The 16,689-nt window shown below is 33.9% G+C and overlaps 1 protein-coding gene across 1 annotated transcript; it reads left to right on the top strand.

The window, feature by feature from the left end:
- Nucleotides 1-15,043: 15,043 nt before the first annotated feature.
- LOC119599550 lies at nucleotides 15,044-16,392 on the top strand. The gene has a single exon (XM_037949347.1). The coding sequence runs from the start codon at nucleotides 15,243-15,245 to the stop codon at nucleotides 15,951-15,953; it is 711 nt and encodes a 236-aa protein (XP_037805275.1). The 5' UTR covers nucleotides 15,044-15,242; the 3' UTR covers nucleotides 15,954-16,392.
- Nucleotides 16,393-16,689: the final 297 nt, after the last annotated feature.

Below are 16,689 nucleotides of genomic sequence, written 5' to 3' on the forward strand. Positions count from 1 at the left end.
CCAAAGCTATATGAAAATTAATAAAATTGTATTTAAAAAAAGGTGGTTTTTAAAATATTTGATTTTAATATTAAATATCTTATATGGGCAATTTCGTGTCAAGTGACCTGACCCAAGTCAAAAAATAATTTATGTATAAAACAGTAGTATTAATTTGAATATAATGATTCCAGCTAGCGTTTAAATACTTTAAGTAAAATTTTAATGTATTTTTTTTTGTTACGATAATGAAATACAAATAAAATTTTAGCTCAAAGTGATCATACGTAATCTAGAAACAGGACCTAAACGCGCAAATAGTTAAAAAATATTGAAAGTTAAGATTTAACTCAAATAAATCTAAATAGGTTAAAAATGCAATATTCATCAAATGAAAGCCGATACGTACAACTTGAAAAAGTCTTTAAATGCTTATAACTCCTAAACCAATTAAGAGAGAGACGAAATTTAATATACAAACATTTTTAATTAAACATATTAGACTTCGTTTATAAATAATGGAAATGGAAGCCGTTTAGAGCATGGTAAAAATATCAAGGTAGTGTCATTCTCTCTTTTTGTCTGACGTTTGCTGGTATTTTATAAAATCGAACTACCATACTCATTCCAAAAGTACTACATATTTTGTTTATTGAAAAGTCAAATATGTATAAAATAATTTCTCGCAGAATTTTTTGAAAATATAAAAGATAAAATCAAAGGAATTAAATAATATTAAAAAAGAAAAAAAGCTAGCGCTAAAAATCTACGATGATTTGCATTGCCAAGGCCACCAAATGATTTAAAGCTACAAGAGACTAGTGCTTAATTTAATTACCAGTTTTAAGGGCCAGCTACCAACATGCCAACACATTTATCGACCGAAGCCGCTAAGCCGCATCATTTAAATATATAATTTAGCCCGAAATTATTGTACACTGGCCTGCGGACAACTGTTTCCAGTTGTATCAGAATTCTGAAGAATTTAAGTTTTAAGCCTAGTGAAATCTGTTGCACTTCAGGGAATACATTTGGAGTACATGATCCGTTTAGTAGTTTTTTTTATAACAACATGGTCCACAGACATACGGACATGTCTGTCTTAGAATCTTGTAAGGACCCATGTATACATAGATACAAAAATCAATTTGGATGAAATTTGCACCAAGATTAGTACCATGATAAAAATATGAAGGTAGTGTCATTCCGCTCTCACAAAAAAATTGTTTGAAGTTTGCTGTTATTTTCTGAAATTTGTTTTTTGTAAACATAAAAAAGTCGTTGCCACATACGTTAAAGGGGAAAGAATTTTAAGGCTTTTGTATTTTTTATGTGTAATTTATAAATATTAAATTAGTGTATACGATTTTCTCATTCCGTTTGTAACACATGGAATGATTCATCTAAAACTCACAAAAGTATAAATTGGAAATTTCGTGTCAAGTGACCCAACTTTTAAAATCGATGTCTTCCGATTTGGATGAAATTTGCACCAAGGTTAGTACTATTGAATAGTATAGATTTGGATGAAATTTGCATCAAGGTTAGTACTATCGGGTAGTAGGCCAGACACACATTCTCAGCTCTATCGGTCAAGAACTGCCGGCCTTAGAGGGGGTCAAAGTTGGACATTTTGGTCATACAGGGTTTTATTCAAATGAGTGTATAACTTATCAACTATTGGCGCGCAGATGAAAGCTTATACAATTTCCTTTAAGGGCTTACAGTCCCATAATGGGCAGTTCTTGACCCCGGCAAGCACCTCATCAGCTGCACAAGCCTTAGCTGGTACGCCAGCAAACACCCCTGCCTCGGGCACTGCGGACCAAGCAGTGACCCCCGCGACTTCTGGACAAGTTGGATCGTCGAACTCGATGTCGGGTCCAACTAATGCTCCCTCAACCGCCCTCACGGCTAACGAAAACCCCCCTAGTCGCAAAGATCCATCTAGGAAGGCCTTTGTTCAAAGACGTGCCGCTATGCGTTTAGTCGAGCGACTTGGAGTTAAGTCGGTCGATGCGCTTACCACGGACGAAAAATCGTCCCCAGATTGGGCTAAAGCCCTACTGGCTCAGCCGGAGTGTTCTGACCCTCCTACAACCTCAGATGCAGCGGACCAAGCTACATCTGCAGGGCCTAAACGGCAGCGATCGGAGGAAGAACATGCTCTCCAGGTAGTCCCACAGCCGAAGACTAAACGTCAGAAGCAGTTCGAGACTCGTATAGTCAATAGACCCTACAGCGAAGTTGCTAAAAACCCGCTAGTTAGGGCCATTGTTGACAAGAGTGTCAACGACGGAGCTATCTCCCAGGACAAATGGTTGATAATTCGTTAAAAAATGCTGGAGGTGTATTGGAAAATTCTCAAAGAGAATCCCGGTCCTTCTCCGCAGAATGATGATGCTGTCTGGTACCAAGGCCACATCAAACTGCTGGCGTGCACGAACGAGCGCTCAGCAAACCTGCTTAAGTTGGCGGTTACGTCTATAGTGAGATACCTCGCAAACCGAGATCAATCACGGTTATTCCGGCGGAACCACACGAACCAGAGGCGATTCTGGCGTACCTTCAGAGTGGAAACCCTGACCTACCTACCCACAATTGGAAGGTAGTCAAGGTCACCGAACCTGAAGGTGCTAACAGAAAGGCGGTCGTGGTCCTTAACAAGGAATCGTTGCCGTTACTCCGAGAGAAGCAAGGCAAAGTATACTACGGATTTGATAGTATCAAGCTGCGCGTCTACCGGGGTGACGACAAACTAGACCCCAAACCGGTAAGCACGGACGGAGGGAAGGTAGACGATACCACTAACTCTGACGAACAAATGGACGCCCAATCAAGTACAGACTTGATTGGGAATCTATTTGATAGCCAGGGCGAAGTGATTGACGAAGACGAGCTTCTGAAAACAGACCCAGAAGACGCCGACGTCACAATCGTCTACGACCCTGACCAAGATGAAGGTGATCCAAGTGAACATTCACCACTCTAAAGCAGCTTCGGATGCATTACACCTCCACCTTGGATATCAAGGGGAGGATATAGCGTTGATCCAAGAGCCGTGGACACTTAACGGCAACATACTTGGAATCAACGTAAAAGGCTATAAAATACTATACGCAAAAGGCACAGGTAACATTAGATCTTCATACCTTCATACCTTCATTCCATCTGATTACAGTGATGAAGATACAGTAACAGCAGCATGGGAAACAGAGGAATCCACAATGTGGATCCTCTCCTGCTATATGGCGCACGACCAGACAGACCCCCCGCCAAGTAACACGGTCGTCAGGGCAGTAAGTGCAGCAAACGGAAAACGCATCCCTTTTATTATAGGCGCAGATGCAAATGCACACCATACACTATGGGGTAGCACCAACATCAACACACGAGGTGAGTTTGTATTAGACTTCATTTTAAACCATAATATTGAAGTAGTAAATAGAGGTTCAGAACCTACATTTGTAGTTGCAAATAGACAAGAGGTACTGGACATAACGCTTGTAAATACTAGTCATTCGCACATAATCCGAAACTGGAAAGTATCGGAAGATTGTTCCTTTTCAGATCATAGATATCTCGTATTCTCGATAGAAAAAACACAGGAAAGGAAAACCCCCTTTCTAAACAGAAGAAAGATAAGATGGGAAGAACAAAATCGAATCCTGACAAGTCTTCTTCAAAATACGCCGGAAATAAACAATACAGCATTGACAGAGCTGTAGACAACCTTACACGCTCTCTTAATCAAGCAACAAGAAGAACATGCAAACTTTCGATACCAAAGGGTAAAAGTAAACCTCCTTGGTGGTCCTCGGAAATAGCGAAGACTAGGAATAGATGTCGCAAACTTTTCAATGAGGCCAAAAGATCAGGTGAATGGTCCACATATAAAGCCTCATTGAATAAATTTAAGAATCAGGTTAGGAATGCTAAACGCTGCTCATGGAGAAGCTTCTGTGGTAGCATCGAAAGCTCTTCAGAGACAAGTCGTTTATGCAAAATACTGTCTAAATCACAAACCGTTCAAGGCTACATCCAAAAGCAAGACGGTGAGTGGACAACGAGTGGACAAGAATCCCTACAGGAATTAATGGACACTCATTTTCCAGGTAACTTACCATTGGATACTACAATGGAAAGACCACAAACGTATTGTCAAACCCCGATCGGAATCACTATAGACGAGGGAATGATAAAATGGGCAATAAACAGCTTTAACCCATATAAGTCACCGGGTTCTGCAATATAATGCAGAATTAGTTATACCATGGCTACTTGAAATATTTCAAGCCTGTCCTACATGGTCTTACGTACCAGAACAATGGACCAAATGCAATGTGACGTTTATCCCCAAAGGAGGAAAAACAACGCATATAAGGCAAAGGATTATAGGCCCATAAGTCTATCATCGTTTCTGCTTAAAACTCTAGAGAGAATCATTGACGTCCACATAAGATCGTCAATAGATCCTATGCTCCTATCTCCCTCACAACATGCATACACCAAAGGCAAATCAGTTGAGACGGCCCTATACTCAGTGGGACATATAGAAAAGTCCTTGGAATTTGGTGAATACACGTTAGTGGCCTTTCTGGACATAGAAGGAGCCTTTAAGAACGTCAAACCCGACATCATCATATCAGCTCTAGAAGAGCTCGGTATTGAGACATTAGTGATTAAATTCATAAAAGACCTTCTTCAATATAGGATTATCCGTTCTAACATGGGAATGGCATGTATTCAAAGAATGGCAATCAGGGGTACACCTCAAGGTGGAGTCCTATCACCACTTTTATGGAATTTGGCCATAAACAGCCTACTAATGAAATTGGACACCCAAAGATACAAGACTGTCGCATACGCGGATGACGTTGCGGTAGCAGTATCAGGTTTCCATCTGAATACGATATCTCAAAGACTCGAATCAGCACTCAATCTACTAAGTAAATGGAGCGTTGATAGTGGTTTGAGCGTAAACCCTAGTAAAACCGAACTTGTACTCTACACCAGGAAATACAAGATCGAAAATTTTACCCTACCTCGACTAAACGGAGTCGTACTCTCACTTTCGAACAGTGCGAAATACCTAGGGGTGATACTTGATAGTAAACTATCATGGAAAGAGAACATCACAGCCAGGGTAAATAAAGCCTTAATGGCAATGTACATTTGCAAGAAGGCCATAGGCAAAAGATGGGGACTAAATCCCAAACTGGTAAATTGGATCCATGAAGCGGTTATTAAACCTATTCTCTTTTACGGGGCTGTTGTCTGGTGGAAAGCACTGGACAACAACTCCAATTGTATACTTCTTGATAAGGCACTAAGAAGGATAGCAATCCTTATAACAGGAGCACTGAGAACAACTTCCACCAAATCTCTATTCGCAATGCTTAATTGGATCCCAACGGATCTGATAGCCAGAAAACTGGCACTCATCACTGCCCTCAGACTCGATGCCATAAATGCTTGGACACACATGCCATACGGCCATGCGGCCATTATCGAGGAAACATCTTTCCTCCCGGACAATATTGATTACTGCACACCGAAACCTTTCCTCCACAGGGACTTCGGATACACAATATCCGAAAACTCTTCACTGGAGGAGAATAGTTCCCCAAGAACCCTCCTAGTATATACAGATGGTTCTAAAAAAGGGGAACGAGTGGGAGGTGGCATTTTCATCCCTGAATTTGGAACTAAAATAAGCTTTAGGATACAGAATAATTGTAGTCCCCTACAGGCTGAACTATCAGCCATAAAAAGAGCAGCAAATTGGCTTTGGTACTACAGAATATCAAACAGAGATATTCATATTTGTACCGATAGCCAAGCTGCTATCAAATCCCTGATTGGTGTATATACTACATCTAAACTAGTCCAGGAATGCCGGGCATCCTTAAACAGGATGGCGAGACATTCAATAATCGTGCTCAAATGGGTACGGGGACACGGGGATTTGACTGGCAATGAATTAGCGAAACTAGGAGCCTCAATGTCCGACAGGGACATAGACATCTTTTGCGGAATACCGCTAAAAGCTTGCAAGACCATAATAGATGGAAAGTTCTATGAAATTTCTCAGACAAGATGGCGAAATGAACCAACTTTTATCAATACCAGGAAGATATGGCCAAATTTGGACAGTAAACGCACGTCATATCTTCTGCAACTAAACCGCCCTCATATCAGCAACCTTGTTGCTGTCATTACGGGGCATATCTTATTGGGAAACCATGCAAGAAGACTTGGAATTCCCCACAACTTCTGTAGAAGTTGTCAAGACGAAGAGGAGGAAGAATCTATTGAACATCTTCTCTGTCAATGCCCTGCGCTAGCAGATACTCGATCCGTATATCTGGGAAAACGACTATTTGATGATTTGTCAGAACTATCCAGTCTAGGACTGGATAACATAAATGACTTCATCAGGCACAGTAACTGGTTTTAGGACCACCAAGCCATAATTAAGGCACTCACCAATCCACAAGGACAGACCTCTCAATCTTCTCCTCCACTTCAACTTCTCTTCTATGACTTAATCCTAAACTATCTTCTACTACCCTCTACTCTCTTTCTTTTATATTTTACTATCTTTACAGGTATCACAAAGGGACCAACAGGACCCAAGTCTGCGTCTTTGCAGCCTGAATACCTAACCTATCCTTGAAGATAATTACTTTTGGGTATATATTTAATAAACTTCACCAATTAACAAAACCTTCTTAAATGTTTATAAACAGTTGACTTTTAACACAACACTGTCATATTGTATTTTATTGCTTAATATTCACAATTTATTAATTACACTATTTTTCTATGAATATTAAATTCAATAACTCATTTAAGTTTTACAATGAAAAATTAAAATTGAACATGACTGGATAAAACACAAAACATCACTGAACTTAGCAAAATTTCTGCATTATTTATTTTTATTTTTTTTTTTCGCGTTCACGCTAAAGAATGGAGTATTTATATTTTTTTTGTTTTTGTACTCTTCTTACTATCATCCGGAAGTATAGTTTTATACTTCCAGATGGCGAAAACTAGAAATCAATGTATTTTGTTTTTATAAAATGTGTGTTCTCTTCTGACAATCGTCCAGAAGTGACTACATACTTCCAGATGAATAAAATACAACATTAATGTGAACTCTCTTCAAACTGTCTTCCAAAAGTGACATAAATATACAAATTAGGAAACAATGTATTTTGTTATTGTAAAATGTGTGTTCTCACCTAACTCTCATTCAGAAGTCTCTAAAACGTATACTTTCAGATGAAAAAAATTCAACAGTCATGGTTTTTTGTTTAAGCAAAATGGATGCACTCTTCTAACTATCGTCCGGAAGTAACTTAAAAGTATATTTCTAGAAGACGAAAATTCGAAATCAATGTATTTTGTTTTTGTAAAATGTACGTTCTCGTCTGACAATCGTCCAGAAGTGTTTCTGACGTGGCGTCTGGGTTGATGCGCAATAGTTTTGTCTTCTAAATGTTTGAAGGGATGTGTTAGTAACAAAAATGTATGTGTATTGGTGCATTCTAAACACACAGAGTTTTATAAAAAACTAGCTGACCCGACAGACGTTGTCCTGTCCAAATTAGAAAAAATGTTCATGTTCGATTTGTGATTTTAGATAAATCGAAAAAAGTGGGCGTGGTCAATTATTCTTTCAGTAAAACTTTAAATTTGATTACTACGAACATGTTTTAAAAAATTTAGCCAAATCAGTGCAGCCGTTTTCCGATTTTAGATAAATCGAAAAAAGTGTGCGTAAAAGTGGGCGTTGTCAATTTATCTTTCCGTAAAAACCTAAGTTGGACTATGACGAACATTTCAGTAAAAAAATTCTCCAAATCGATCTAGCCGTTCTCAACTGATGCAATTACCAACGAACGACAATTGATTTTTATTTATGTAGAAGAAGATAGATAGAAGATAGAATAGATAGATAAATTATATACCAAAACAAATGGCAACTATAATGCAATAAAAAGACATATAAACGACTGCTATAACATGAAAACTATAAAAGATATTTGCAACCATATCGGAGCCTTAAATTACCGCATTTCTAAACCTGTACCAATAAATATACCGATCTATCCAATTTTTGTAAAAATTCATTATGCCACAAATTGCCACAAAAAAATGATGCATAAACGATTGTCCTGGCATGAAAACTGTCAAAGTTATTTGCAACCATATCGGAACCTCAAATCACAGCGTTTTTAAACATAGAACAACAATTCTACCGATCCATGAAATTTACAATTTTTTAGAAGAACACATTTTGCCACAAATGATATACCAAGTTAAAGTACAATCGTAATGCATTAAAATGATGCATAAATGATTGTCATAGCACGAAAACTGCCAAAGTTAATTGCAACCATATCGGAACATCAGATTACAGCGTTTATTAAACATAGAACAATAATTCTACCGATCTATCAAATTGACCAATTTGTAAAAACACACATTATGCAACAAATTATATACCATATTAAAGAGCAATCATAATGCTTTAAAATGATGCATAAATTACTGTCATAGCATGAAAACTGTCAATGTTATTTGCAACCATATCGGAACCTCAAACTACCGCGTTTTTAAAGCTGTGAAAATAATTCTATCGATCTATCCAATTGGCCATTTTCTAAAAATATATTATGGAACAAATTATATACCAAAGCAAATGGCAACTATAATGCAATAAAGAGATATATAAACGACTGTTATAACATGAAAACTATAAAAGTTATTTCCAACCATATCGGAGCCTTAAATTACCGCATTTTTGAACCTGTACCAATAAATATACCGATCTATCCAATTTTTGTAAAAATTCATTATGCCACAAATTATACACCAAAATAAAGTGCAGCTGTAATGCTTTAAAAAAAGTGAGCGTAAAAGTGGGCGTGGTCAATTATTCTTTCAGTAAAACTTTAAATTTGATTACTACGAACATGTTTTAAAAAATTTAGCCAAATCGGTGCAGCCGTTTTCCGATTTTAGATAAATCGAAAAAAGTGGGCGTGGTAAATTTTTCTTGCAGCAAAAACTTAAATTAGATTACTACGACCATTTAAATAAAAAATTTAGCCAAATCGGTGCAGCCGTTTTCCGATTTTAGATAAATCGAAAAAAGTGTGCGTAAAAGTGGGCGTTGTAAATTTTTCTTTCCGTAAAAACCTAAGTTGGACTATGACGAACATTTCAGTAAAAAAATTGTCCAAATCGGTCTAGCCGTTCTCAACTGATGCAATTACCAACGAACGACAATTGATTTTTATTTAGTTAGTTAGTTAGTTTGAAAGGAGGATGAATATACATCAAATCCGAAAATGTAAATACCTAAAATGTAAACTCTGTTTTTAAAATAAAATTCAACAACAACAAAAATGAAATGTCAATAATTAAACTAAAATTGTTTTTCCAGTTCAAGAAAATGAAACAAAAATTAAACAAAATTCAAATGCAAATTACTAAATATCACTAAGCGCTATTAAAATATAAAGAAAATGGCGTTTGTAATGTTCAATAAATCTTGTAATAGATTTATGCTGTTTAAATCTTGGGATTTTTTCTATTTAAGACATGAGAAAACTTATTTCTACAAATATTTGATCAATTAGAAAAGTATTAATATAAAAGTAGCTGGTGGAGGGTATTTAAGATTCGGCTCAGCCGAATATAGCACTCTAACTTGTTATTACTTTTATAGTTAAGTACTAAGTACCAAAAATCTCCCTTTTATAAATTCTCATTTTATAAGAACCGTGTGTCATTTGTTTCAGATTCCCACTGTAGAAACTTTAAAACGTTGGATTCTTGTGCGGATTCTTATTCAGTCAGAATTCTGCATGTTCAATATTATAGTACCATTTGAAGGGCGATAAAGTTTAAATTTACCCTTTTCCCCCCGTGGATCCGCTCCAGCGTATGTATATCACATATAAAACTCAAACGACGCAAATCTGCATTCATTTGTTCCAGAAAAATTTGTTCCTATATAGGCCCTAGTTCCCGAATTTCAAAATAATATACCAATAGTTTATTTTGTGTGAGTAAATTAAATATTTTTTTAAATTTTATAAAAATTGGCTCAATGAGTTTGAATAAAATTATATCTCCCGTATTCCCCTTTTTGGTAATTTTTTCTTCCCAATGAAATATAAATTATTTTGTTTTCATAAATATTACAGAGTTAGTCCGTAATTTAATAAGTATACGTCAATAAATCGAAAAAGTTCTTTTAATGTGCTAAAAAAGTACCAAAAATACAGTTTTCTCTATTTTATACCCAAAAAGGACTGCATTTAAAAAAGTACGAAATAGCTGTCTCATAATTTTGGAAGATATGTCCAAAACATTTAAAAAATTTTGATTATGTTTATTATTTAAAAAGTTATAAAGTACCAAAAAAGGTACCAAAATCACCTTGTTTCTCATTTTTACCACTTAAAAGTACGAATTTCAAAAAAGTACCAGACACCCATCTGCTCATTTTAATAGTAGAAACAGGTGCATTTTTTGTATCACTAATATTATGTAAGATAAGTAAGAAAACCATTTCCAAAAATCCCTCCTTAGTGGATCTACATAACCAAAAACACATCCACTGTTAAAATTTCATGACTCTATGTTCAGCCGTTTGGTCTGTGCGATGATGAATCAGTCAGTCAGTAACGCGACTCTTTTATATACATATATAGATTTACCTAGAATTTTTATAAAAAATTGCTCGATATTTGGAATTTTGATTCGGAACGAAATTTTAAAAAAATCCAAAGCATGCCATTAATTAAGGTTAATACAAATATGTATGTATGTTCGATTTTCTTATTCAATGACTCTTCCTATCATCTCAAGATCTCAATAACTAGTCAAAGCGATTTTTGCAAAATTTCCCATAATAAATTTGCATTTAAACCCTTCATTTCCAAAAATACCAAGAGGCAAAACTTTGTGAAAAAATAAGTCGTCAAGGAATTGTTTCCTTCGCAGTGAAATTATCAAAAAAAAAAAAAAAAAAACAGAAAACTTTTATGAATCAACATTTTGAATTTTTTATATAATTTTATAATCAATTCAATTCACGAAATCAATTTTCCCTTCGAAGAGAATGAAAATTTAAAGAGAACACAATTTTATCTTCTATTGGTCAATATTTCTTATTTTAGTTTTTTAATTATTTATGTAACTACTGTCCAAAATTATTCTGTATATCTATATTGCTCCACTACGGTAATTTTATGTTATTAAAAAGATTTTTCATTTCTTCAAAAACAAAATAGGTAAAACGCCAGTGCCTTTTTCCAAAAAAACGCTAAGAGTAAAAAATGCGACTTTTGTGTTGTTAAAAGGCGCTAAATCTAGCGCCAAAAGCGCTAAATTGACAACGCTGGTCGGACTACTTGTTATACTTTCCCTGCCAGCAATTTTGTAGTCGACTACGAGAAAAATTCACTTCTAGTTTACTTTTTTAGACCGACTAAGCTACCCTACAAGAAATGAATGACCGAAACTAACACATACAAAATGATTTTACTAACGCAACATTTTTTTTATAGAATTGTCGAAAAAAAAATTTAATGGATGATTCCATCAACAATGACAGTCAAATGACCGGTAAAATGACTGTTACTGGACCCAATGTGTGGTATAGGGTTGAATTTGCATATGAAAGAATGAAACAACTACATTTTGATTAAAATGTATTAAAATTTATATTTTGATCAACAATGACAGCCAAATGACCGATCAAATGACTGTCACTGTATTACAGAGTTGTATTTTTCGTCGTTACAAATTAATTGTTTCTGCGAAAGCCAAAGATCAAGAAGCGAAAAAATAAAAAAATTACAAAGTCTTTAAATTATTAAAAATAAAGAGAATTATTATAAACTAAATTTTAAAAAAGTTCAGGAAGTGGATCAGAAGATAAACAATTCGGAGTTTAATCAATCAATGGTAACATAAATATGTACTTATGATTTTTATATTTCGATATTTATGAATACTTATGTATTTCTTTACAGACAACTTATTTCCACAAATTAATAGGAGCATCAGAGGACTTAAGATTCTGCGAGATATGTAAAATGGTGAAAAGACTGGTAATTTATGTATATGATTACTATATTAATAAAATTAACGATATATATATATTAAAATATCAATAAATTGTGTTTTATTATAAATTGGTATAGCCGTCAGATTTGACGGATATATTCATCAAGTGTGATTAGTCAACAATGACCGATTAATGCATCATTTTTTTATTTGTTAACTGTGATGGATATATCCATCAAGCATGATTAGTCAATCATGACTAATATTTATATCATCCATGATTAGTAAACAACAAAAGAGTGAGCAGCTCAAATATATGTTTTAAAGTCGATAGAATTCATAAGTGCGAGGGTGATGCAACATCACATGTACACAAATGTTTCCATCACTTTTTACATATTGCCCTTAAGAAAGTGATGGGAGCTTTGTTCTACGCAATGATGGGTATATTCTCAGTAGTGACAGTCAATTGACCGGTCAAATGGCTGTCACTGTTCTTATAGGGATAACTTCAATGTAATCAAGGCTGCCAGATGAATTTTTGAAAAAATCGTCAATTTCCCGATAAATTTTTAAATAATCGTCATTTTGGTTTTAAGAAATCGTCAAAAAAATCGGAGAATATGAAAAGCTTAAAATTTTTATAAAAAATTAAAAATATTGTAATATTTTAAGATGAAATATTATAAAAAATTTATAATATTAATACATATTTATGTAAAATTCGAAAAATACGGAATATTATTGATCAAAATTTAATAAACTTTGAGTTTTGAAGAATATTCGACAGTAATGTTAATTCTTTTCTAATGTTCTCATAATGTTTTCAATGTTCTGGCATTTTTAAAAATATCAAACATAAATACTGCTAAAATTTACATAGTGTACACATATAGTTTTTATTTTATTATTATTCTTGATTTGGAAGCAATAAATATAACTACTGCATCTTTAACTCCTTCCTCTACTGAATCTTAAAATTATTGCCTTACAAAAAAGATTTTGGAAGGCATATATTCAGCAATTATTGTTTGTGGTGTAGAAATTTGCTCTCAACAGCTCTAAAGTCACTTAATTTTTGCATCTTTCTAAATTTAAATCAATGTTCAGTGTTGAAAAATAATATTAATTCACTGAAATCAGCGCAATTTCAACAGTATGAAATATGCCCATTATGGATTCCTTAGGCAGAGCCTCTACGAGAGGAATCCCAAGCAGTAACAACTGCTCTCTGCCTTACAAATCTGCTTCCGAGGAAGCACTATTTTTTGCTGGGTAGATATAAAAAGATTAAACTTGGTGAGATTTCTTCGTATAATTTAGTTCTTTTACAAAACTTTTTTGTACTGGATTTAACTTATACAGTGTGAAAATTTGGTTCAGATCTGTCGATCTCTTCAAAAGTTATAAGAAATAATGTACATAGCATACACATTTAGATGTAAAATATGTTTAACTTTGAGAGCTTAAAACTCAAAACGCACTTTATCGACTTAGAATGTTTCATAATAGCTCTACTAGAATTTAATTTCTAGTTTTCATTATAATAAAAATTCTATTTTTACTGAATTCCAAGTTTAATATTAATTTCCTTTTTTCACTGTAAAATAAAATTATAAAATCTTTAATTTTTTTAATTTTTCAAAAATCGTCAGTTTCAAGGAAAAAATCGTCAAATCGTCACTTTGCTATTTTTGAAACGAAGAATCGTCAAAATGACGATAAATCGTCAAATCTGGCAGCTATGAATGTAATGCAGAAGTGCAGAAGTTAGTTCTTGTATTAAAGCGAAATGTAATTTAGATAACTAGTAGTTAAATTTTAAATATATTTAATTAAAATGTATTTAATTAATACAGTAGGGAATACAAAAGAAAACTATTACTTGACTTTTCTGCAACTAACTTTAAGTTAGTTAATAAAGAGTTACCTTTAAGCTAATTTTTTAGTAACTAACTTTAAGCTAGTTGAAAAGTCATGCAGAGTCGGACAATTGACTACTGCGTAGGACATCGCCATATTGTTGGCTCCATTAAAAATAATCCAAGAATCAACCATAACTAGTTGATGAAAAAGTCGGCTTTTAATGCATTTAAAGTTAGTTGAGTTGCTGGCAGGGTTGTTTCTAGGTTTAATTTTAAAGAAAATTCAAAAAAGTAACTGTGTAGAACGAAAAAGTACCGAAAAATCCCTTTATTATTAATTTCATGTTTCGATTTCAATATCATAGAAAACTCAAAAGGTACCAGTTGGAGAATGAAAAAGTACCGAACAATATCACTTGGTACCGGTGTTCCAAATAACACCCCATTATTTGTATATAAATTGGATCATTGTGTTTGAATAAAATCAAATTTTCCGCTTTTACCCCTTTTGGTACTTTTATCCTCCCCATTAACGAAATAAAAATTCTATTCCAAAAAGTTGCAACATCGTATTGGGAGCCCGTTATTATGTATTCATATGTATAAGTTAATAAACCAAGAACAAAGTTCTATGAAAAAAGTACCAAAAATAGGTACAATTTTCACCCCTTAAACGTGCGAATATCCTAAAAATACTAAATTCATATTTTTATTTTTTCGTCAAGGAGTCAAAAATATTTTTTTAATGTTCCCTGGCTTAAAAGATACATGGGGTACCGCTTAGTATTTTAATGAACGACGATAAGCTTTAAACTGTTTTTGTATTTTTATAGAGAGTAAAATTTAAAATTTTTTTTTTTTGTAATTTTTTTATTTTTTTTTTTTCCATCCCTGCATAATTTTTCACACAACTTTTGTGCTAGCTCTATTTTATTTTAATAAATTATATACAAAATCCCACATTTTTATCCCTCGGATTCCGTTTTTATTAAAATTTTTGGAAATTTATATATTAAGCGTATTTGATACTTAGCCGGCTTACAGTCGATTTTAAGCCGCCGCCCATATTTTCATTGTCAGCCGCCGCTGCAGTTAAGATTTGTCGGCGCAGGGCTCTGGCACTGCGTGTGTGTGGAATGTAATTTGGCGGAGAATGTTTCTTCAAATGTCAATTTCGTTGTTTTGAAATTATTTTGTTTTTATACTTTAAACAAGACACAACTGCAATAAAGTGTACATTTTTGTAAAAATATTGAACTAAAACTGTTGTAGTATTAAGTGCGGAGTATTGAGAAAGTAGCCATGAGCTCTATAGAAAAAATAGCCGATGAAAATGTCGAAAATAAAAGTGTACCATCCACGTATGTTGCCGCCAATCCTTTGGAAAGTTTTACAGATGTAAATAATGCATCCTATCGTCTGCATACTTCGCATAATTCCACAATATCAAATGAAAGTGATTTGTCGTTGTTGTCCTTATCACTTGATAAGGAACTTGAGGCCAATTTTAATGGCATTGACATAGATGAGTTGCCGGCTTTCGAAATACGTCTTATATCGCCAATAGGACGTACACCATCCCCCATAGATTGTGAAGACATGGGAACACCAACTAGACCAATCCAATCACCTCAAGAACGTCTTACACCAAGTTCATGTCGAAATAATCCAGATTTTGTTGCTTTACACGATATAAATGCACAAATAAGCCCACCAAGTGACCTTGGAGATGAAGATGGATCGTCTTTAAGTCGAACAAGTAGCTTAGAAACAATATTCGAAGGAGTGTTTTTAAATACACCGCCAAGACAACGTCTGAACTTGCAAAATAATCGCCACAATCGGAGTCGAACAAATCTACTGGAGAAAGTAGCTCTAAATCGTTTCAATGCCGGTAAGGAAAATATGTCACCACTTTCAAAATCTGAAACACCACCATCACGTCGAACATCATTATCTTTCAATTGTGAAACAGAAACATGTTCCTCCGATGTGAACCACAGTTTATCATAGATTTTCTCATTCCCTTTAGCTTTGGCCTCAAATCTTTTAAGATCGAACAATATAATTTTATTTTTATAATTTAGTTGTCCCATCTGTCGATACCTATAATTTTTTTCTATCTTTACACTTGTCATTGGTGTATAATATGCAATAAGTTCGTTTAATTTTACATTTATTTTTGTCATATGTATCTATATTGGATATTATCCACACATATCCATTCTAAAATGTGAAATAATTATGGTGGTTACTCCGTGATTCTAAACCGAACATTAACGAATAGTAGAATTTAAAAATTGTAGTTGAGTCGATTAACGGTGTAATCACAAGTATAATTTTGTTAATTTAGGTAGTTTCTTATGTAAAATGAATGTAAACTTTTTTATTTTAGAAATAAATATAATTAACAAATTTTTATGTTTTAAAAACATGCAAAATAAAATATATACATATATAAATTGTTTTACTTCAATGTCATTAGTTGGTAAGTACAATTAACGTTTTCGATATTTTTAATTTAATTTAACCTATGTTCTGTATTTAAAATAATTTCTATGTGTGAGAAAAATGTATTCATTTCCATTACGCCTTAAACTATACCATGTAAAACGGAACTAACACTTAACCGACTGTTAACATAATGTCTAAATTTAAGAAATGTTAAACTATGATAAATGTTTAACATTATTTGTATCTGCGTGAAAATGGAAGTAAAGATGTATTAAAAAACTTTTTATATAATCTT

This window comes from Lucilia sericata, unplaced genomic scaffold, assembly GCF_015586225.1.
Source record: "Lucilia sericata isolate MDLA Ls3-8-SP2 unplaced genomic scaffold, ASM1558622v1 Contig000081F_arrow, whole genome shotgun sequence".
Taxonomy (NCBI): Eukaryota; Metazoa; Arthropoda; class Insecta; order Diptera; family Calliphoridae; genus Lucilia; species Lucilia sericata.

Bases quoted from the DNA above. Each gene is read 5' to 3' on its own strand.
- LOC119599550 (XM_037949347.1), top strand. From the start codon at position 15,243: ATGAGCTCTATAGAAAAAATAGCCGATGAAAATGTCGAAAATAAAAGT.